This window comes from Fusarium mangiferae, assembly GCF_900044065.1.
Source record: "Fusarium mangiferae strain MRC7560 genome assembly, contig: FMAN_scaffold007, whole genome shotgun sequence".
NCBI classification, from domain to species: domain Eukaryota; kingdom Fungi; phylum Ascomycota; class Sordariomycetes; order Hypocreales; family Nectriaceae; genus Fusarium; species Fusarium mangiferae.
Genome location: NW_024573927.1, coordinates 188,161 through 210,239, shown reverse-complemented (window position 1 = coordinate 210,239; position 22,079 = coordinate 188,161). Strand labels below are relative to the sequence as shown.

The following is a 22,079-nucleotide window of genomic DNA, read 5'->3' as shown; positions in this document are numbered from 1 at the left end:
AATCTCTTCGGATCGATTCATGATAGTTATGTTCCAGGTTCGATCAATAATATCATGAATTTTTTACTTAAGGGCCTCTTGGTCTATCGGTTCTTTTATTCTTGACTGGGTATCACCAGCCCTGATCTCCATTTTCTTTTCATTCATTTACATATTTCATACTTCCTTAAACATTCAGCTCAGCAGCCTTGGCCTTCTGGATAGAATCCTGATAAGGCGCAAGCTTCTTCTCCAGCTTACCTCCAGGTCCACAGAACTTGTCAACCAACTGCGCGCTGCGGCCAATGTACAGCTCGGGCTTCATCATGCCATCGAGATCAGCCCAAATGGGCTTGAAGAACTCGGTCTTCTTGATTCGCTCAACAAGATCGTTGGACTTTCCGAGGCTCTGGACCTGGTGGGAGGCCTCGAATGACAGAACGCGGATTTGCTCGTGAGCCCTGGGTTGGTCAGTATTTGACGGTCAGTTTGAGATCAGGATGGACTTACTCTTGTCGGGAAACACCCATTGCGACGAGGCGCATAATGATGTTCTCGGTGATCATGAAGGGAAGCTCGGCCATGATGTTGGAGTGAATCTTGAGGGGGAAGACGACGAGACCCTCTGTGACGTTCTGGAGGGTGATGGCGACGGCATCGGCGAGGAGGAACATCTCGGGGATGTCAATTCGCCGCTATAATCTAGTTAGATTATGCCAGACACATTTAGGAACAAAACAAGGGTACTCACGCAGGCGGAATCGTCCAGCGATCGCTCCATCCACTGAGCGGAGTGGGTGCTCATGTAGGTAGCGGCCTTGGACTGGAGGACGCGGGCGAGACTGGCAATTCGCTCGGATCGCATGGGGTTCTGCTTGTAAGCCTACCGGGGCATTAGTATGTCGTCAATCTCGTAGATAAGTATGACTGACCATGGCGCTGCTTCCGATTTGACCCTTCTCACGGGGCTCGCCGACTTCCTTCATGAAGGCGAGATGTCGCAGATCCGAGGCGATCTTGGTGACGGTGGTGCCGAGGCCAGTGACGGCATTGGCAATGAGACAATCGACCTTTCGGGTGCTGAAGAAGTATTAGTATCAACAAAGGGGGTCAATCGCATCGTCAGACTTACTATGTCTGTGTTGAGATCTGGAAATTGTTAGAAAAGTACCATAAAAAGGGTATCATGCACTTACGTCGTAGCACTCCTCGAAGCCAGCCTTTTGGCAGAGCAGCTCATTGAGCTTATCGCACTTGTCATGATCACCACCGAAACTAAAAATGTCAGAAATTGGTCCAGCAGGAATGAACGACCAACTCACATCTCGAGGAAACTGGCCTGGGTACCAGTAGTGCCCTGCGCACCACGGAACTTAAGCTCAGCTCGCACGCGTTCAAACTCATTAAGATCCATCAAGAGATCCTGCGCCCAACCCGCAGCTACACAGCGTCAGAACACGATTGATCTCCCGACCAGAAAATACTAACCTCGCTTGCCGACGGTGCTGATCTGCGCAGGCTGGAGATGTGTGAAGGACAGAGTTGGCTCGTTCTTCCACTCGAGGGCGAATTTCTGCAGGTTGTACAGAACCTTGGCGAGCTTGGGGATGAGAAGATCGAGAGCGTCGCGCATGAGGATGAGCTCTGTATTGTCGGTGACGTAGCAGCTCGTCGCGCCGTAGTGGATGATGCCAGCCGCAGCAGGGGCAGCTTGACCAAAAGCATGAACGTGCTATACTCTTAATCAGTTCTATAAAAATTTCATTGCACCGTGCTTCTTACAGCCATGACATCCTGGTACGCTAGTTAGCTCGCTTATCCCCATGACACAATATCAATGGACTCACATGACGACGAATCTTCTCCTCATGGCGCGCAACCTCAAAGTCATCGTCAGTAACAGTGAGATGAGTCCTCATCTGCTCGAGCGCCTCGTCGGTGATGGTGTTGATGCCGAGCTCCTTCTCGCTCTCGGCGAGGTAGAGCCATAGCTTGCGCCAGGTGGAGTGGCGGGAGCGCTGGCTGAAGAGGTGGGACAGCTCCTGGCTGCAGTAGCGGCCTGTGAGGGTTGTCTGGTAGGTATCGAAGGCGGCCATTTTGAGATATTGGATTGTATGATATGGTGAGTAAGGCTGGGGGCGGGGGAGATCGTTTTTGACGTGAGCGTGGAGAAAGAAAATTTTAGCCTTTGGCCCGGATAATTCTCTAGCCGTTTGTTGTTGTGCACTTGCAGCGCTGCGAATGAATGCCAGTGGTTGGAAAGTGTGTTTTATGATTGGTTAGATATACACTTTTGGTGGGGCATCTTCCCTTAAACCGCTCATCAGCACATCAGTCCATCAGTGCATGGCAGTGCACAACGAGAACAGCTGAATACATCAGCCCATATCTGACCACAGGTCTCTCGCCTGATCTGCAGTGATTTGATGATTTTCCTATCATTTATTCTCTTCAATCAACCAGGAAAGGTGAGAGGTACTTGCAGATTAGCATGACTGGGCTGAAACTTCGAATATGCCCCACCACTTTTGTGTTTACCAGCAAACCTTGTCATTCATTAATGGCAGATCTTATCTAAGTTTCCCATCATACACCCAAATTTTTAAGGCGTAATGTTCAATTCCCTATACCAAAGCCATGTTTTGCGTTGTTATTGTTGTTGTTAACTTTTCGCCTAATGATGTTGGCGCAACCCTGTGATTGATACCATGGATCTTATCCAAATGACATGATTCTGGAAGCCGCTTTTGAATAAGAGGATGAGCAGCATGACCTACATACAGAATTCTAACTCATGCAGACCTTCAGTCTTGAAAGTCCTACAAGACAGAGGTTTACATAAATCAAGCGTCTGTATCAGGTGAGAGTTTGTAATTTGGCATGCTCTATATTGTGAATATTAATGCCCAAACATAGAGCATTACTCAACAGGAAGAAGAAATATGAAGGTTTTGTCAATACTGTAGAACTACTGTAGTCATCTCGGTTCTCGAATTCAACTCAGACTTACGTGGGTACGATCCCGGCTTATGCCACCAGCTGCGGTCTGAAAGGTTTGTCGAGATTTGTTTCGGTACGAAAATTCGCGAATGGTAAGGCGACCTGATAGACCCTCTTTGCAAACTTGACGGGCGAAATATCTCGTTCTGATAAACTGATTGTAACTATCTCATTCTATACTCTATTGAGTACTCGACATGTAAGCCATTTAGCTAAAGATCAAAGTCTTGAACTAAAAATAGCTGAAAAACCGAGGTTTAGGGTACGGGCTGGTCAGTGTGGACAAAAGTGGTGATCCGATAAGACAAACTGATAAGATAGACATCCTAGCCCATCAGAAGCGAAACCACTTAACGCGTCCCACGGCACAACAACTCACCCCACGTCACCAGATCTCGAATCCTTCCATCTCGGCAATGACGTAAACGATATGAATTCATGCCAAACGCATTAATGTTCATCTGATCTCTAAAATGACCCAAACCTCTCCAATCCCCATAAAACCCGTCCCTAGCGCCACGGAATCACCGGCGCATCTACAAAAATAGCACCACGCTTACGAAGAATTGGTCTAGAACGCCTCGCCAGCATGGGTCAATACGAGGATCCAGCGGCAAAAAAACCAAGTCTACCCCTGCAAGGAAAAGGGGGTCGTTTAATTTAAATAAACACTCGCCCTTCCCCAAACTTTTTTTTCTTTTCCATCTCTTGGCTGTTTATACCCGTCACTCGCTTATTCATCACTTTCGTTGTACTTTAATTTTTTCAATATGAAGCTTTTCGGATCTATTGGCGCCGTCGCGGCGGCTTTGATGCTTCTTCCTGGTCAGGCTTTGGCTGGGCAGTACAAGGGCTTCAGTATGGGTGCCAACAGGGCTGATGGCCTTTGCAAGTACACTGCGGATTGGAAGAAGGATTTCCAGACTATCAAGAGCTGGAACAAGGGTTTCAACGCTGTGCGCCTCTACTCCGCCGATGACTGCAACAGTAAGTTACCCCTGCATCACCTGAGTTGCATGAACTGACGATCTTTCAGCACTAGTCAAGGCTGTCCCCGCCGCCAAGCAGACCGGCATGAAGATCCTTGTTGGCGTCTGGGCCACCGACGATGCTCACTTCGGCCGTGACAAGGCCGCTCTTCTCAAGGTGATCAAGCAGTACGGCACCGACTGGATCGCCGCCATCTCCGTCGGTTCCGAGGACTTGTACCGCAAGGACATCTCGCCCGATAAGCTGGCCCAGCAGATCTACGACGTGCGCGGCATGGTGCGCCAGTTCAACAAGAACCTCAAGGTCGGACACACCGACACATGGACCGCGTGGGTCGACGGCCGCAACGACGTGGTCACCAAGGCGTGCGACATTGCCATCACCAACGGCTTCCCCTACTGGCAGGGCGTTCCCATCAAGGAGGCTCTGCAAAAGAAGACGTTCCAGAACTCGTACTGGAGTGTGCAGAAGCACGTCAAGGCTGTCAACAGCAAGGCTGCTGTCTGGGTTGGAGAGACCGGATGGCCTACCAAGGGAGCTAATTACCAGAAGGCCGCTGCTACCACCGCTAGTCTGCAGAGCTACTACAACAATGTTGGATGCTGGCTGTGGCAGCAGAAGGATGCTAGTGGTTTCTGGTTCACTGCTTTTGATGCGCCTCTGGCTACTCCTGAGGTTGAGGCGAACTTCGGTATTGCGAACAAGGACCGCAAGCTCAAGTTCAGCCTGACTTGCTAGATGGAGCGTATCTGACTTCGAGTATCTATTTTTTCAAGCATGGGATCTGGCTGGGAAACAGGCGCTGGAGACACAACTGCATATACATTCATTTATAGACTATTTCTCAAAAGCCATCGGGGTAAAAAATATAATGGCATTGTAATTCACTCTAACTCTCTACCTTGTGACATGCGGCAATAGTTTATCTTCATGAGCCTCAAGCCTTGATTCCAAAGGGAGGGCCTAGGTAGCTTTTTGCTATGCCTCCGCAGTTGATCACGATCTTCTCAAGCAACATGTTCGCATGTCCCAACCTGAGACGTAGCGTGTGTGCACCAGGTCCCAACGTAAGCGCATGCTCCCGAACCCACACATTATCTGACGCAGCAAAGAACCAGCCATCAGCAGACGCCCATCCCTTGTCAGCGGCATTTTTCTCACTCTCTGGAGTTCGCTTCTGCAGAGGATAGCTTTGGCTTTGTTCCTCATCGATTCGAACGTCGTAGGTCAGCACATCTTCTGAGGAGAGATCAAGAGTGGTGCCGAAGTATAGTACCAACTTAGCGCTGGAAGTCTCGCTGAAAAGGTAAAAAGGGTAGTGAACGTAGGGTATCGAATCATCGCTGACGGTTCCTGGGACCAGAGTCAAAGAGCCAGTTTCAAGTCTTCCAGCATCAGGTAGCACCAGATAAGGAGTCTCGAGGTGACAATCGGTAGCAGGGATAGACACGAAACCGTCCTGCTCGACGAAACCCTTGAACGAGTCTGGTACTCGTCTACCATCGATTGGTAGATGGACCTGTTCAAAACCTCCTTCTTCCGACCGAACGTCGATGAGTATTTCCTCTTTGAAGTCATGGGGCACTCGATCCCAGTCAACTGAGATCTCAATCCGGGCATCATCCTCACCGGGCTCCAAAACCCCATAGACCTTTGACAGCTTGATCCAAGGCTCAGGCGCTGAAGTAGACCAGTTGGTCTTCGGCACTCCTCGGGTAAAGATATCAAAGTATCGAGCCTCAGGTCCGTACCGACTGATAGGCCGTAAAGTCAAACCAGGAACAAGATCCCTTCTGCTTGGATGCGTTCGCTCAGACTCTTCATTGATTCGACCTGGTCTCACACCCTCATGGCCCTCAACAGCAACACCCATCTGTCCAACAATAGGATTCGAGTTCTGACGTTTCTGAACAAAGCAGAGTCCACCAATCATGTCGCGTGAAGGAGCGTGCCATGTATCCTCGTAGCCGTAGTGGGGCTGCATCAGAATATGGTTCCACTTCCCGTCTAAAAGGCTGTGATATTCTTCTGACAGTGTGAAGTCCTGGTCAAACGCGTCCAGAGCGATTTGGGCGTATGTGTTTGCTGAGTTTCGTCTTTGGCGAGCGTATAGCTTGTTTAGCGCTTGACTCCAACGCACCTTGTTATAGATGTAAGACGCTTTGGTTGGATGGAGAATTAGCTGGAAAGACGCTGCCTTTTCTGCTTCAGAAACACAGGCATGTACTCTTTCAGCGTCGTTAAGAAGGTCTTTCCATCGACGATAGATAGTATCTGCTTCTCTGTAATGCAAAACGGAGAAAGTGTCAGGCTCGATATGCTCATGCTTTCTCAAAGAAAGCAGCCGATCGTGTCGTTGCCAGATTGACCCAATTTCATCCGCAAGACCAGCGCCGAACTCTCGTTCAGCGGCTTGACGGAAGAACTGTGGAAGCGTATCGTGCTTGATGCTGTTGACATCCCAAGCTAGAGCCATAGCAAAGGATATGGGAATTTCTTGAGGCTTTAGGTCACCCACGTTGAAGACCCAGATTTGGCGAGCGTTGTGATGGTACGCTTGCTGGAGTTGATGCCATACTTTTCCCTTGTAGCGTATTAGCAGTTGATCGGGATATAGGGACGAGACTTACTAGTGAATTAGTGTTGATCCATTTGTAGCTTCGAGGATCTCCGACGTATTGAAGATGGTAGTATACCTAGACGGTAGTTAGCGAGCGCTGACATTTGAATACACGAACTTACACCAGCTCCGCCCTTCCTCTTACCCTCTTCCTTCGTAGGTAGTCGACGAATCGTGCCAAAGTTGTCATCCTGGAACAGAAGAGTGACATCATCTGGGACACTCAGACGGCCAGTTTCGAACATGGACTGGACCTCTTTATAGATTGCGAAGAGCTCTGCCCGACTTAGCTACGTCCAACCACGAATGGGGTAATACTCACGAGGTACAGCGTCTTCAGTCCCATAAACCTTCTTAACAACCTGCCTCTGCGTCTCAATAGCATCTTGCACTACCGCAGCAGGATCCTCGGCTAGCATCTTCTTATCATATTCTCCTCTGATGCCCAGAGTGAAGTATGAGTCGCAGCCCTTGGCTCGACTAGCGCCGTGTTCAAAAAACTCGGTTATTTTCTGCTTATTCGTCAACCAATTCCAGCTTCCGTCTGGATTCTCGGCAAACCACTCGTTTGAGAGCCTTTGCATGGGTTCGTGGTGGGATGTTGATATGACGATGCCATATTCGTCCGCGAGCTTTTGATTCAGTGGATCGTCTGTGAAGAAGGATGCGCCTGGGTTGGGATAGCCGGGCCACATTGCTGGCCAGAGGAAGTTTGCCTGTTCTCGTTAGTAGTGCCGCAGTCAAACAGTTGATTGTATACCTTGAGTCTGAGTAGAAGTTCAAAGACCTTGACATAGAACTTGGAGTTGTATCCTCCGAACTTCTCTCTCACCCAGCCTGTCAAGGCAGGTGCTTCATCATTGAGGAAGATACCGCGATGTCGTACAGATGGTTCGCCATGGAGTGTCTGTTTCTCAACGGCATAGATCTCTTTATGGTGTTTTGGTGGTACATCGGCCCACCAGTACCATCTTTTCCGTGTTAGAACATCTCGTTGGATTGACCTCATTTGGAATGACTTACGGTGAGACACCAATTTGTTCAGAGAGCGTGTAGATGCCAAAGATGGTACCTCGCTTATCACTTCCAGCTATCACCAGAGCCTTCTCACACTTTCCGAGAGGCTGATCGGTGATCTTTGTGCTAAATGTCTCCCATTTTCCCTCAATTGCCTTGGCATCAAGTCTCCCCTCTTGCGCAATCGTCTTGATGATTCCACTTGAAGCAAGACTACCGACGATAATGACTGTCTTTGTTTGTATCCTCTCGTAATCCGAGTCATTCGATACAACAACTAACGGACTTGCATCTCCTTTCGTCACACGAGCAAAGTCCTGGGCCAAGTCACCTGCGGCGCGGATAACACCAGGGTAATCTGATTGGTCCACGACAATCGAAGCACCAACCAACGGAATTGACCCAGGAGAGGGCTTGAAGTCAACGATCTTTTCCTCAAACATGATCAAGTACGTTTACCCTACCTGGAACACTTATTTTTTTCGCGAAGAGTTTAATAACTCAGTTTGAGAAGTCGGCATGACCTCCGAGGTTAGTCACCTGATCCCAACTTGCCCCTCAATCATTAGCTCGGTTTAATGTCGTCCCGAATATTCCGCACTTGAAAAGACAACATCGTGGCCTTGGCAAACATGACATCTTTCCCCTCATTTGTTCAGACCATAGTGGCCCTTTTGCCATCGGTGAGAAGGCCGGTTTGGAAATTGCTTCATTTCTAATTTCTCTGACCTTTAATCACCACCCTTACTCGCAAAACCTAGCCTCTAGCAATTATGCCTGTGCATGCCGAATCGCATTCATAGCCATAGCCGTAACAACACCTCGGCTCCCAATCTTGAGCGGTTTCGAACCGTATCCCCACAGCCACGCCAGCTCCCATCCGCCATCGACCTGCTGAGCTTCAAGCACAGTCTCAAGATCTCTATTATTCTTCAAGCCCAAAGACTGAGCACTCAAAACTCTCATCGCAGCGCTGAGGACGTTTCGATCGCAGCCCATCCGCTCTTGTATACATATGTCCAGCAGTTCTCGCATCTTTCCAAGGTTCGGGTCTGAGGGCCGACGGCGGCAAAGATCAGAGAGAATGTAAAGCAGCCAATCTGGACTTTCGTAGTACCGGCTGCCATGGAGGTAGGCCCTTGTTTCGAGGAGCTGGCAGAGAAAGTCGTAAACCCCGGGAAGCTTGTCTTGCCAGTCATTGACGACAAAAAAGCGAAAGACGGTCGCGCATATACAGTGGCAGAAACGAGGTCTAGTCTTGCTGAACCAGCACTAGAATGTAGTGAGCATGGCTGAGTAGACTGAGGGATGTCATTAACTTACGTATGGGAGTCCATCAGGGCTTAGATTTGAGAGGATTTTATCTCTTGCTTGAACCTTGTCAGCCATCGGGATTGACTCCAAGATTGTCATGGCTAGTGACGTGGTGTCTGAGTCGTCAGGATAAGTCGTCCCACCAAATGTTGGCGTTCCCTGGAAGTAATTCCAAGTATATCGCTCGTTTTCTAGGACAACCAAACCCCTGCGATCACGGTCAGCCGATGCCATAATTTCAAGCATTAGGATACACACGAATCTCCTGTGTTTTGTAGAATCACCAACTGCGAGTAATTGTCAGGCTGCACCTGTCCTGTACTCAGTGTGCAGAACATCTTCTTTGCATTATGGCTTAGAAACCTCTGGGCTCGGGATACAGGATCGCCAAGTGCGTTGTTCAGGACTCTGACCAATGAATCGTTGTCTTTGAAGACGATACCTTTGAAGCCGAGTGCCTGAGCCGTAGTCACGTCCTCAACCTTATCGTCAACAAAAATGCATGATGATGCAGGTGCCTGCACTTGCTTCAAGAACTTTTTGTAAATCGCCAGGTCTGGCTTTCGCTCTCCCAGATCTGACGATGCAGAGAACTGATCGACAATTCCCCAACTCTCGATCTCATCTTTCAGAAGCTCAACTTCAGGTCTTGGGATGTTGGACAGACAAAAGACTTTCATGATCGGGTAAGTATGCTTAAGGTCCTTGATGGCAGATATAAGGGACAGGTTGGCCTTCATGCCATCCCTCATCTGCTCCAGAGCCTGTGTCCAGGTCTCCAGATCAATGTTGAAGTCTCTCGTGACCTTATCGTAAGCCTCTTGCTCGGACATTTTACCCCGTTCGTAGTCATGCCAGCCAGGTGAGTCTAGAGCGCTGGCAATCTGGCTTGACGACAGGCCAACCGTGTTTTTGGTCGTATAATGGACGAGCACTCGGCCCAGATCAAGGACGACTGCGGTATAGTTCGGACCAGTCATACTGAAAGCGTGTTGTAATGTTTAAATGAGTGGGGAGACTAAGTTTTGTGTATTGTGATGAACGGAAGACGACGACGACGAGTAGCTACTTATAGGCTGATCGGAGGCTCAAGAGGTGTGATCCATTGCCGCTAATCGGACACTATTCTGCCCTTAACAGCGCTCGTGACGTCTTTGAGGTTGTCCAGCTGTGACTTATGGAAAATGTCTCAGATATCTGATCTTGGAGTTCAATTCAAAGTGAAGACTTGGCTGAGACTTGCTGCAGGTCGCTTGCTCCAGAGGTAAATCACATACAATCTCTTCCTAGCGTTCCAGCCGTTTCATAAGCCACAATGAAACTAGAGGTTCAAGGGCGCCAATCGCGTAACGGTCATCCAGTGTCGCTCGAAAAAATGTCTTAGATGATCCGCACACCACGTCCACTTATTGGCCTCTGTTCAGTGGTTGCGCTTCCACTAGAACTGGGTATTAAGCTAAATTTGGGCCGAAATAGATCGGATAGATCTTCCCGTGGATTACAGGTCCGGTTGATCACGACTAATTTCGAAATGAGCATTGATATGACGAGAAAGTTCTTGGTGCACGCTAGTAAGATGTGAGAAAAGGTTGCTTTTTCTTTTCAGGCAGCTCCTGACTCTCGTGTTGGGGTTGTGTGTTTCATGAACGTCATCTATCCTGTTCTACGGGGCGTATCTAGCACAGACGTCAAAAGTAATTCGTGAGAACGCCGGGGGCTAATGAGGAGCTAATGTTACTATGGAACAGCGATTGACAACTTGGCCACAGAGCGATGGGTGACCTCTGAATTCTTGGTTGGTTTTGGGATCCTATGATCTGTTAATAGCATTTTGGGGAAGACTTATCTTTATCAAGGTCTCTGCTCTAGCCCATTATTCTCGTCGATTGAAATGAGTGAGGATGCAACATGAGTAATGCTACGCAAAACCCGGGAACAAAAATAACATGTCAGTTTCTCAAACAGGAGACTTTGTGTTTTTCACACGCTCTAGTATAAGAACTCCTCGAATGACTGCATGCAGCCTCTCAAAGAATGATAGTTTTTATTTCTACTCAGATCTATATCGAGCTCTCAATTTCAGCTTTCTGCACTATAGTCCTATATTCACTTCCTTATGTTTAATTCTATTTGGCGTCTAAGAACTATTACCAATAGGCGATGCTGCTCAGAAGAAACAAAAGTTATTCCTTATCTCAGCCCTTACTAAGTCCTGATAAGATAAGTGCTTGAACAACAATATCCTAGTATTGCCAAGTCTTAAGTGTCCGTGTTTCGTTGTGAGTTGGGCCCCCAAGCTTGGCCTGGAGTCTAGATCTCGCGGAAAGAGACACGACAGCCCCGACAGTCTTGGCGGGTCACATAGCACGTTTTTACCCCTGCCATCATTGGGCCTTAGACTCTCGACCTCCTGGACCATCGTATATTTGTGCCTTCACATCTCAACGTAGCCTCAGAGGTCTCAGCTCACATTTGTCTATTGGGGTCCAAATTGCAGTGCATCGGCGATATGGCTAAAAGCGTCAGGTCGTAAGACTATTGTCAAAGCGTAGCGCAGTATTTGGAGTCCACCATGTTCGAGAATGCAGTTGTAATACCTGAGATGTTACTTCGAAGGATTCGTAAGTCTTGATGGAGAAGGTCGCTTCTGGTTCTGTGTTGCACAGCATGATAGAATCACGTTGATAGGATATTGCCTAAACGCCAACGAACATGCGATGGAATATGGCCCCCAAGTTTCTGGAAAAAGTATTCCGCTATCTTGCGATAGTGCCTGGCCCCCAAATGAGAAAACTTCTGAGATATCAGGTGTAAGTGGGCACCAGACGATAATGTAATGAGCAGGTACAAATAATACAAGCCGCGCTGGTAATGGTATATAGCTCAGAATGATAACTCCATCACTACTCATTCTACCAATCTCATCACTATGCATTCTTTCAAGATCATTCTCATCTCGCTTGCGCCTGTACTGGCGATGCCAGCAACCAGCCCCAGGAACATCGGCGCTGATGAGCCTTTCGACTTTGGACAAGGCTTTCTTGTCCCTGCCAATATTTCTATTGATGACTATGATTCTACTCCCATGATCCCACTGCCTCATCTCAACCTGCGCGACCTTGACAGTCTGGAAGAGCCCTTTGCTCCAGAACTCGGTAACATTACCGACTTCGATCTCGACACCCGCGCACCCAAAGAGACCAGGGTCTTCTTCGGCAAAACTCAAGTTGACTTTGGCTGCGAAGCCTCCATCAGAAACCCCCTCGGCACAGCCATCCACTCCATCTGCGGAAATGGAGATTGCGACAAGAGCGTCGTGTACACCCGAAAAGTCAAGCATATGGCTGGTGGTGGCCGCAGAACGGATGCCTGGCTCCGTATCTCAGTCAGAGGCGAGTACTACGGACGTCATACACGAGGGTACATGGCCTCAGCCGTCCAGCGATCAGTCACGCCCAAGACTGCGAAACCAGCTATGCGATACTATCTCCCGACAAACCCCAACTTTCAGGCGCAGAAGTGTAAGATGTCAAAGTTTAGCAACTACATCAAGATGCGCAAGAACTTTGGCGATACGATATATATGGAGATCGACATTACCCTTAAGACAAGTAACGGTGAGTCATTGAATCGTGATAATAAGAAGGTTCGACTAATGTAGACATAGCGCACTGTTTCACACCGAATGTTCTCAAAGAGGTTGCTGGTGCAGTCGGGGGTATTGGAGGTTCTTTTTTCGGATCTGTCCTTACTGGTATGCTTGGTTGTTAAGTGATCGAACAGTAAGGGGTTTAAGAGGGCAACCTTCAACTTCGCAGGGCAGTAGGCACTCAACTCCTACGTCATTAGTGTTTCGCGGCCATGATCATGCAAGAGAAATTATTCCTGAGTCTCTAATATAGATATTGTCTGAAGATTTCTAGATACCTTGCCCGGGACTATCTGTGATCCTTTTCGTGATGATGCCAAACTTACTCATGCCTGTATGTATAGTCGACTCATTGCGCCTATCATACTGTTCCTTGGTCCAAGGTCCCCTGACATCCTCCTCATCCATATGATCTTTGCCGATCATACGTCGATCGCGCTCCCAGTGAGGGTCAGCGACTTCATTGTCTGAGTGCCAGCGACCAAAAGCTTTTCCGCATCCCATCACTAATCCAATGATAGCAAACCCCTTCTCTGCACGGAGACAGGTAGGATGCCCTATTGGAAGACGAGCATGCTCATTCGTTTCTCCCCCTTCTTCATCCCGTTTCATGTCCACTCCCCATAGCACAGAGCGGCCCCAGTTCGTATGGATCTGAGTTGAAGTTAGCTAATTTCTCACCTACCTAGTCCACCTACCTCGATTGCTTTAGGCGCTGTATCATGATAAGGGCCGTGATAGATTTTAACATCTCCAATCCTCTCACCGCCTTGCCCATCAATTTTGAATGTATCCCAGCGTTGCTCGGGCCAGATCGATCCGTCGTCATCCCGGTCTCGTAAGTAGCGAGTATCCCTATTAGTTGCAAGGCGCAAGTTGCCTACATCACAGCTGTGAGCTCCCCAGCCACTAAGGCTACACTTGTCTCGTATAAGGTATGCAGAAATGCTGCGAATTTTGGATAGTTGGTCGGTATCATCAGCGAGAATGAGGGTGTTCAGGGGAACAAGACTGTGCCAACGCCCACTATACCGAATGCGACCTTTACACATCTGTAATCTCATATCGGAGTCAGGCGCGAGCATGCTTTTGAACATGTAGGTTTTCGCATTCCAACAGGAACCCTCCTGGGATCTGGCTTTGGGGAGTTCCGAGGGCCTTTCTCCGCCGTCGGTGCGGGCTTGCAAAAGCCACACTTTCTCGATAAAAGGGTCAACACCGTATCTTTTATGCGCCTTTCAATATTTGTCAGGTTAGAATCCCGAGAGGGTCTGTACAAACGTACTGTGAGAGTGCCTTTGATACCCATTATGGTCATATTCTCTGCAACAGCGAAGGGCAATCTGAATAGATGCGGGCCGTCTTGGCCATACGTGTGCTCCGAGCCATCGGTGAGATATACCTGCTACTGCGTAAGTATACCAGAATGGGGCCTCGCATTTCGACTCACTGTAACACCTCTGCACGACGAATAGTTCCAAGAACAAGCCTGCCACGGTCTAAGGATAGATGAAGCATAGATATGGAAGACAAAGCCTTTGATCCAGACACCGGCTGGGAAAGATCCTGTTGTCTGATATGAGCCTTTTTCCTGCGGTTTATGTCCGAAGATCCTATGGTCTTCCCCAAAGCTGATAGATATAGCTGATAAATCCCCCTCCGAGTTCCAAAACAGGGCGAGTGTCCACGGACGCAGGAGCTCGTGCCAGCCTCGCAAGAAATTGGCTGACCTGAAGTACAAGCCTGGCTCTCGAGTATCGCCCAGTACCTGAGGGCCACTTTTGAAAGCTTTGTATATGATGCAACCTTTTTCGGCGGGTTGACGTCGTGGTTCTCGAATATAAAGGCTCTAAATCTGCTCACAAACGTTCCAAATTCTTCGACGATTGGCGATTGAGAACATGAGTTTCGCGACTCCCGGCCGTGGCCTTGAAGCATACTCAGCCCATAGGAAAACCTTCCTCAAGTCCCTGCCCTGCAAAGTTTGAGACTCTTCTCTCAAGCATTCGTGTAGCTCAAAAAAGTAGGGCAAATGGGTTACTATTCGCCGCTTCCAGAAAGAAGCATGGTCCTTCAGACTCAAGAATGTCGCCCACGAGGCGCATAAGAGATTCAGGAGACTTGTGTTGTCCAAGAATTCCGAGATTGTGAATACCACTGTTTCGGGAAGAGCTGCCAATGGGTTTGACCCTGACTTAGCTTCATGGCAGAACTGAAGAGCCCTGCTGTTGAAGAGAGAACCTGAAATGAAAGAAGCGATCTCATCTTTCAGTTCAGTTCTGTACTGCGGGCTGGATACTGTATATTCTCTCCCAGGAATGCATATCCAGTACCAACCTTGAGCTTCATTGACATCCCCATAATCAAGTGAAAGACACCTTAACTCAAGTGGTCGGATCTTCCTGACAACCGAGAATCGGTCCAAGGCTCTATAGAGTGCGCCCTTGTTGATATTAGTATTGTCAAAAGTTCCAGTCAAATACCATGCCAAGGTCTCGTAGCATTCCGGATGGAAGGGAATCACTCGTTCAGGATACTTCTCGTTCTTGTAGACCCTCAAAGAACTCACGTCCATACCCTCAAGGGTGGGATCTCGCTGCACTTCAGAAGATAAGGTCAAGAACCGATAAACTCTAGCTGGTGCAGATACATAGAACCTGATCTGATCAGCATGTTATACGAGGAAATACCTGAGAACAGACTTTGACTTTTCTGCAGCTGAAGGATTGTAGCCCAAAACTTGGGATCGATTTGTCCACTCGACGTCAGCTGGGTCGATTACTTCTGAATCATATTTGAAACAGTCCTTTGGGCGGTTGTAATGCGATGTAATGTTGTATGAAGCGACTGGACCTCCACAAATAGCGCACCACACATTAGAATGGCTTAATTGTGTCATTCCTAATCGGACATCAGGGGAGCAGTGAGCAAAAGGCTTCAATAGCGTGTGACCGGTAAGAGATGAGACAGGTGGCGAAGCCGTTAGAGGTTTACCAGGCACCGGATACGAGAAAAGGCTGATCTGTCTTGCACTTTTTATGGAGTCCAGTTCATCGTGGATGTGATTGGTGTGTTGGTTGCAACATCGGAGGTTACTTGATTAAGTCAAGCTCGAAATATGGCCTGACAAACGTTTTGACAGAGGTATTGCTGTAGCCGTAATAACATTATAGCAGAACTTATTATAAAACACGCTGCACCTTGCTTGTCGAACTAGCAATCTCCGTGCAGACAACACACAATTCCTCAGACAACACCAAATCCGACATCATCAAAAGCGCCAATATGGCGGACATCTCAGAAATGATTGAGTTCTTATGGCGACCCCCACGAATAAACACAGGGCCTATAGTCAAGCATCTAGTCAATGACAGAAAAGCCCCAGAGAATTTTGGGTATTATCGAAACTGGGGTTTTACAGTTTACCGTACTTTCTATGGCCCTGGCTCGGATAAACACTGGGACACATTGATTGACGCCGTGACTCGACAGACCTTACTTGCACTCGGCTACCACGAAAAGGAGAGAATGTTCAATGAGGATATTAAAAGAAACTGGGGAAAATACAGTGATAAAAGCGAGTACTTGGAGGACATAAATCGACTAAAGAAGCTTTTTCGCCTCACCACCCGGGAAAATCCATTGTTGTTCGATGGTCTCGACATCCCCCAAATCCAAGAAGTCTGCCGCAGAGAGCTTCCGCAAGCTAGGGAAAACATAGAAGGGGCCAGACATTGCTTTGTCTTGGTTGCCGATGAGAGGGTGCTGAAAGATGTTGCAAATGGAGTCTTTGTAATCACAGCTGTTGATTATGATGAAGTCGAGGATCGATTCTGTCCGGAGTGGGTTAGAATGTCAACGGGTGACATACTGAACCTCTGGGAGTCGCTTTTTTTCGAGGATTCAATTTTTCGTACCATACACTGTGCGATGGGATGTGAGCTATCCAAACGCGACCTTGAGACTTATGTCTGGTCTGGACTGGATTGTATTGAGTCACTTGGCGATTGTTCTGAAGCTCAGACTGCAACACCAGGATGGAAACCCGAGTATACTCGGTTCAGAATTGACTATTAGTGGCTAGTAGATTGGAGAAAATAATGCCTAAGTATACAAATTTTATTATTTGTAGAAGAGTCCAATATCGGATAACAATCTCATTCTGGCAGTTCCAAGGGGAGTCGTATTCATGGCATTGAAATCACCCATCGATACAGAGGATGCGGGGATCTTGACTATTGACTTCGCCGAGTACCACCTTATGAAAGCGTTGGATTAAAGCGCCCTACAGGCCCAACGGGACCTAGAGCCACTGACCAACAAGAAGACCAACACCCAACACAGCATAATATAACATAACATAAATCACATGCAGTGAGCTGGTATTCGTTACAGGGATCAATAATTGAGTGCCTGAGGCCACCATTTGTTGATAAAACAGAATAAATGGAGAACAATTTCCTTTTATGATTTTCCCTCTGTAAGTAACAACATAAATTCAGACCATGCCCTCATTTTCGTTTATACATATTGTATTCGGTACTTAAAGAACCTAAACAACATGGTTAGGCCTCATGAAATGATCAACATGCTATGGCAGCCTCCCTTCACGCGTGTAGGGAGGGGTCGTCGAATGCAGAAGCTCGATAGAACGCTTCCCGAGAACTCAAAGTATCACGGCCACTGGGGCTACACTATCTACCGCACGCACTACAGTCCCGAGTCTGATAAGCAATGGCATACACTTCTTGATGCTTTGAAACGGCAAACTAAACTTGCAGTTGGTTACTATCAAGACGAGCCCTTTGAAGATGAGCTGATGCATCAACGGGCTGATTTCTTGCCAAAGACGTGGTACTACACAAGCCAAGAACAATACTCGGACGATATAAAGCGAATTAAAGACTTGTTTCATCTTGATATTCGTGAGGATACATCAATCGACCGCCTGGGAGTCCAGGAAATCCGCGAAATTTGCCTTCGTGATAGGCCTGAGGAGGAAGAAGCCATGGCAGGGCGTCTTTTCAGTTTCGTTCTGCTTGCTGATAAAGCCGTATTTGAAGCTATGGACAAGGGCGAATTTATCGTCAAGGCAGTCTCGTATAACTGGAGGGAAGGCTGGTATAATTGGGGCTGGATGAGAATCTCAACTGGGTATCTGCTTGAGCTTTGGCACTCGCTTATGGGAAGGGATGATAACTACCATACGTTGCTATCTTTCGACGGTCCAGAAGAGGACTTAGAAGAGAATATATGGCGTGGTAGATGGGACGCGGAGTCGACAAGCCAATGCTCCGACATACGTATGGAAGCGCATTTACTACCGTAACCACCAGTAGCCAGAAAACCCGATCTAGAGAAGAAGTTACTCTCTAAAGCTAGTCAATATAGAAGTAATGAGGTTTATATTCTAAAAAAAGGAAAATTAAAAAATTGCCGGATATCTCTCATTCACAAGACAATGTAATCAGAGACGTCGTCACTAGAAGCATTCCCATTATCTTTTCCTTTGAGATTCGACCAGGCAAGTGACCGTGCATATATAACGGGGGGGGCTGTGAAGTAGACCTTTGTCAACTAATAGTCAAACACGAACCGACTCGATATTAACTCATTCGCTGTTTGCACCTCGGAGTAGTCATCTAGTGCAGGCAGGGAAACGTTTCCAATCCAGGTGTTGGTCTCTAAATCGCTCTCTGGGCCATGACATCTGATCCAGTAATACTTGTCAGTAGATCCTATATCGGCAAGAAGGAGCATTTCCCAAAGATCCAGCAAACGGCCTGTTTCCAGCCGCACCCAACCCCAGCCACCGTGGTCGATACGATCCCAGTCGTAGCCGACTGCCTTGACCACAAATTCGTTTCGGGCGATGCTATCCAGTACAGCCTTGTCAGCAACCAGTACGAAACAGAACTTAGCCCCTGCCATCTTCTGCTCTGCCTCATGATGTTGTCTCCGGCAAACCCCTCGTATGCCATTCATGTCAAGACCTTCGAGATGAGAAGGATCTTGATGTGGAAATAGACGGAATAAGCTCTTGAATATCTCCAGTGAATCCAGGTAATTTGCCCTCGTTTTCCAGTGCTCGTAGCGCCCATTTGCGTCTCTCTCCCAGAGCTCTTCAGCCTCTTCACTCTCGTAAAACCCAATTGATAGCTTTATTCGTTGCCTTAAAGCTTGGAGAAGAATATCCCAGTAGCGATCTGATTCGGCGCCATAATATGTGCGATATATCGCAAAACCCCATTTTTTGTAGTAACCGAAATTCTCAGGCTTGAAACGACTGGGTCTTGGCATCTCAGGATGGCGGTCAGCTTTCCGGGGAGGATTCCATAAAAGATCCAGAATTTCTGAGAGTTCTGCCATTTTCGGACTTTGCTGGCACTATGGCGATGCTCTTTCAAGATTGACGCAGAGGAGAGGTTGACACGTTGCAAATAAAAACAAGGAAAAGTCGCTCCCTTTTTAGGCAGCAACATGGCGAGCCTCCACCCGAGACGGTGGCCAACAGTGTTGGCACCATTACTAATGATCTGCCGATGTGGAGGGCCCAGATATCGCTCAAGCCTCCATACAAGCTCAATCATATCCGCGACCGTTGGTACTGTAGCCAGGCTGGAAAGATTCTTGTTATTGGTATCCTGAAACCTGACGGATATGGATGATCAATTAGTGTTGAGCAATGAATCACGACATCGACAAATAAGGTGGAAGTGGCATGGTATCTCCACGAGGATATTATACAGAAGACTTCACATTACGATTTATATCACATCCATTCAAGAATGTATCGTCGGTACATATTTGTCTTCTCTGAGTGTAGCTATACTGATTGGATCATACACCAACACAAACCCAATACTTGGCCCAGAGGGCTGTGCATTTAGATCCAATTGCCGGATTCCATTTCACCAGCTGCGCAAGAGAAATACTGTAGTACTTCTGAATAGATGCGCAAGTTGTTGTAGACTGGACCTGGTGAAACTTCTTGCAATTGCTGATCAATCCAGTCTGGATCGGTGAAGGCGTCTCGACCCCATTACCTGGCTTGGTCGGTGTTCCACCAATAACCCCAACGCAGACGTTGTAGTCAGCCCACAGTCCCTTACAGTCCTTACCAAGAGCAGGATTCCATTTGACGAAGTCTGCCAAAGAAATCTTGTAATAGTCCTGAATGGAAGCACAAGTTGTAGTCTTCTTCAACATGTGAAACTTGTTGCAGTTGCTGACCATGCCAGCCTGCACAGGTGGAGGCGTCTTGATACCATTGGAAGAGCCCTTGGTTGTCGTGGCAGCTTTCGTAGTGGTCTTGGTTGGGGGCTTCCAGCCGACAGTCGCAACACAGACCCAGTAGTTGACAAGAAGCGAAGTGCAGTCTTTACCGACGGCGGGGTTCCATGAGAGGAAGGTTGAGAGCGGGAGGTTGTAGTAGTTCTCGATGGAGGTACAGGTAGTGGTGGACTTGATCTGGTGGAACTTCTCACAGTTTTTGACCATGCCATCTTGAATTGGTGAAGGCGTTGCGATGCCATTCGCAGGCTTGGTAGTAGTGGGTTTGGCGGTTGTTGTGGTGGTTGGCTTGTAGCCTTCAACGCTGACGCAGACCCAGTAGCCCTTCCAGAGAGAACTGCAGTCTTTGCCAACAGCGGGATTCCATGCAAGGAACTGGGCAAGTGGCAGCTTGTAGTATGACTCGATGGACGAGCAAGTAGTGGTCGATGCAATCTGGTGAAACTTGTTGCAGTTCTTCACCAACCCCTCTTGGATGGGAGACGGAGTCTCAATGCCACCAGCCGCTGTGGGCTTCGGCGAAGTGGCCGAAGGCTTAGCGGTGGGGGTACCAGGAACGCCAACACAGTAGTAGTAACTTGCCCAGATGCCACTGCAATCCTTGCCAACCGCGGGGTTCCACTTGTAGAAAGTGTCAAAGTCAAAGGTACCGAACTTGGACACGATCTTCGCGCAAGTGTCGCCCTTGGCAGCCATGTGAAATGATGAACAGCTTTCGATGAGTCCCCCTTGTGTCTGAGTTGGCTTGGGCACGCCTGTGGGCTTGGTTGTAGTCAGAATCGTCTTTGACGGAGGGCTTGTTGGCGTTCCGGGAACACCAACGCAATACCAGGTGTTGGCCCAGATACCGCTGCAGTCCTTGTCAACGGCTGGGTTCCACTTGAAGAAGTCATCGAAGTCAAAGGTCTTGTACTGGGCGATGATCTTGTTACAGGTGTCGCCCTTCTTAGCCATGTAGAAGGATGTGCAACTCTCGATCAGCCCGTCTTGGGTAGGACTGGGCTTGAGATCTTTCGTAGGCTCGGGTTCGGCGTTCTCGGTCGTTGTGATCTTAGGGGGGTTGTCTTCGGGCGGCGATCCAAAGTTCACCTCGACACAGTAGGCATGGCCGACCTGTAGACCGGAGCAGTCATTCTTGACGGTCGGGTTCTAGGAGTAAAAGACCACTATTAGATCTTGTATCATGATAGCTAACAACTGGAAATTTGACACTTACATATTGTACGAATTGCTTCAGAGTGATACCCCAAGGTTCTACCCAAGGCTTGCAATCGGCGGTCTCGTCGGTCCATGTGTCGTAGTAGGTGCAGTCAGATGGGATACCTGGGTCGGTAGGTCCGCCAGGCTTGACATCACGACGAACTTTACGGCCTCTGTACCCAACAGCACCAGCGACGAAAAGACTGTTGGCGATGATAGCTGAGAAGTGCATGATGAATTGTTCGCCCAATTGCTGCCCGTAACGTTTCAGACAAAAGATTGATGAGAAAGCTGAAGCCAGTCACTTAACTATTGCGGAACTATCCGTTAAATAATCTTAAAAGTATTACGCACCCGGTTCGACATGCCAGTCACCTTAAGATCTTCATCTCGAGTACTATTTACCTTGTATGTTTGCCGATTCTGGCAGTTTCTCCGTTCCTTGGATGTACTCTGATTGTCTCAGCAATCGAACGCGGGATCAAAGTTCACGCCGGATTACTACGCTCGGATCTCATCCGGTCTCCATCCGGCGAGTGACAGGTAATTTGCTGCGCGTTTGCCTTTTCACGAGAAAGCGGGTTACCATTAGCATGGCATGTCACACCGCACTGGTTATAACCCCAGATAGAGGGACGGCACGGACGACAACCGTGAATAGTCATGCTGTAGCCTGTCAAAGTATGTTGGTTGACAACTCTTGGCAAGTAATGTTTCCCCCTCACCATGTCAATGCGATAACATGCAGGGTCAGTGAAGTCGGTCCGAGTTTAAGCTGTTGGTTATAATCTCTCGCTTTCTTACCCCATTGAACACCGTTGATCCAACTCCACAACTCTAAATACCCTAACGCAGGTTGAATTGCCTAAAAAGCAGTAACCAACAGCGTTTTTCATATCTCCACTCATACTGTACCTGGCTGCGGGGCCCATTGCCGCACTTCACGGGGACTTTCACAAGCCGGAGTTATGATAACGATTTTAAGGTTTGCAAACCGGGAAAATGAAAAAGAAAAAT

The 22,079-nt window shown here is 48.2% G+C and overlaps 10 protein-coding genes across 10 annotated transcripts; 4 read left to right on the top strand and 6 right to left on the bottom strand.

Annotated features, from left to right (window-relative positions):
- Nucleotides 1-166: 166 nt before the first annotated feature.
- FMAN_13162 (putative adenylosuccinate lyase) lies at nucleotides 167-2,075 on the bottom strand (the record flags this gene model as incomplete). Its single annotated transcript, XM_041832596.1, has 10 exons — nucleotides 167-440; nucleotides 490-674; nucleotides 731-862; nucleotides 912-1,059; nucleotides 1,112-1,128; nucleotides 1,176-1,254; nucleotides 1,302-1,419; nucleotides 1,468-1,711; nucleotides 1,762-1,773; nucleotides 1,827-2,075. 10 exons carry the CDS (start codon nucleotides 2,073-2,075, stop codon nucleotides 167-169), a joined length of 1,458 nt encoding a protein of 485 aa, XP_041683044.1.
- Nucleotides 2,076-3,749: 1,674 nt separating this feature from the next.
- On the top strand, nucleotides 3,750-4,707 carry FMAN_13161 (uncharacterized protein; the record flags this gene model as incomplete). Its single annotated transcript, XM_041832595.1, has 2 exons — nucleotides 3,750-3,966; nucleotides 4,016-4,707. The coding sequence occupies 2 exons, from the start codon at nucleotides 3,750-3,752 to the stop codon at nucleotides 4,705-4,707; spliced, it is 909 nt and encodes a 302-aa protein (XP_041683043.1).
- Nucleotides 4,708-4,906: 199 nt separating this feature from the next.
- FMAN_13160 (uncharacterized protein) lies at nucleotides 4,907-8,049 on the bottom strand (the record flags this gene model as incomplete). Its single annotated transcript, XM_041832594.1, has 6 exons — nucleotides 4,907-6,553; nucleotides 6,600-6,665; nucleotides 6,712-6,866; nucleotides 6,912-7,305; nucleotides 7,350-7,560; nucleotides 7,613-8,049. The coding sequence occupies 6 exons, from the start codon at nucleotides 8,047-8,049 to the stop codon at nucleotides 4,907-4,909; spliced, it is 2,910 nt and encodes a 969-aa protein (XP_041683042.1).
- A 328-nt stretch (nucleotides 8,050-8,377) lies between these two features.
- FMAN_13159 (uncharacterized protein) lies at nucleotides 8,378-9,900 on the bottom strand (the record flags this gene model as incomplete). Its single annotated transcript, XM_041832593.1, has 3 exons — nucleotides 8,378-8,878; nucleotides 8,930-9,128; nucleotides 9,179-9,900. 3 exons carry the CDS (start codon nucleotides 9,898-9,900, stop codon nucleotides 8,378-8,380), a joined length of 1,422 nt encoding a protein of 473 aa, XP_041683041.1.
- Nucleotides 9,901-11,849: 1,949 nt separating this feature from the next.
- FMAN_13158 (uncharacterized protein) lies at nucleotides 11,850-12,691 on the top strand (the record flags this gene model as incomplete). The annotated part of the gene is made up of 2 exons (XM_041832592.1): nucleotides 11,850-12,537; nucleotides 12,588-12,691. 2 exons carry the CDS (start codon nucleotides 11,850-11,852, stop codon nucleotides 12,689-12,691), a joined length of 792 nt encoding a protein of 263 aa, XP_041683040.1.
- Nucleotides 12,692-12,839: 148 nt separating this feature from the next.
- Nucleotides 12,840-15,468, bottom strand: FMAN_13157 (uncharacterized protein; the record flags this gene model as incomplete). The annotated part of the gene is made up of 6 exons (XM_041832591.1): nucleotides 12,840-13,223; nucleotides 13,268-13,804; nucleotides 13,855-13,971; nucleotides 14,020-14,375; nucleotides 14,433-15,226; nucleotides 15,272-15,468. The coding sequence occupies 6 exons, from the start codon at nucleotides 15,466-15,468 to the stop codon at nucleotides 12,840-12,842; spliced, it is 2,385 nt and encodes a 794-aa protein (XP_041683039.1).
- Nucleotides 15,469-15,854: 386 nt separating this feature from the next.
- On the top strand, nucleotides 15,855-16,646 carry FMAN_13156 (uncharacterized protein; the record flags this gene model as incomplete). Its single annotated transcript, XM_041832590.1, has 1 exon — nucleotides 15,855-16,646. The coding sequence occupies one exon, from the start codon at nucleotides 15,855-15,857 to the stop codon at nucleotides 16,644-16,646; it is 792 nt and encodes a 263-aa protein (XP_041683038.1).
- A 511-nt stretch (nucleotides 16,647-17,157) lies between these two features.
- Nucleotides 17,158-17,898, top strand: FMAN_13155 (uncharacterized protein; the record flags this gene model as incomplete). The annotated part of the gene is made up of 1 exon (XM_041832589.1): nucleotides 17,158-17,898. One exon carries the CDS (start codon nucleotides 17,158-17,160, stop codon nucleotides 17,896-17,898), a length of 741 nt encoding a protein of 246 aa, XP_041683037.1.
- Nucleotides 17,899-18,146: 248 nt separating this feature from the next.
- Nucleotides 18,147-18,938, bottom strand: FMAN_13154 (uncharacterized protein; the record flags this gene model as incomplete). The annotated part of the gene is made up of 1 exon (XM_041832588.1): nucleotides 18,147-18,938. One exon carries the CDS (start codon nucleotides 18,936-18,938, stop codon nucleotides 18,147-18,149), a length of 792 nt encoding a protein of 263 aa, XP_041683036.1.
- Nucleotides 18,939-19,409: 471 nt separating this feature from the next.
- FMAN_13153 (uncharacterized protein) lies at nucleotides 19,410-21,294 on the bottom strand (the record flags this gene model as incomplete). Its single annotated transcript, XM_041832587.1, has 2 exons — nucleotides 19,410-21,011; nucleotides 21,079-21,294. The coding sequence occupies 2 exons, from the start codon at nucleotides 21,292-21,294 to the stop codon at nucleotides 19,410-19,412; spliced, it is 1,818 nt and encodes a 605-aa protein (XP_041683035.1).
- Nucleotides 21,295-22,079: the final 785 nt, after the last annotated feature.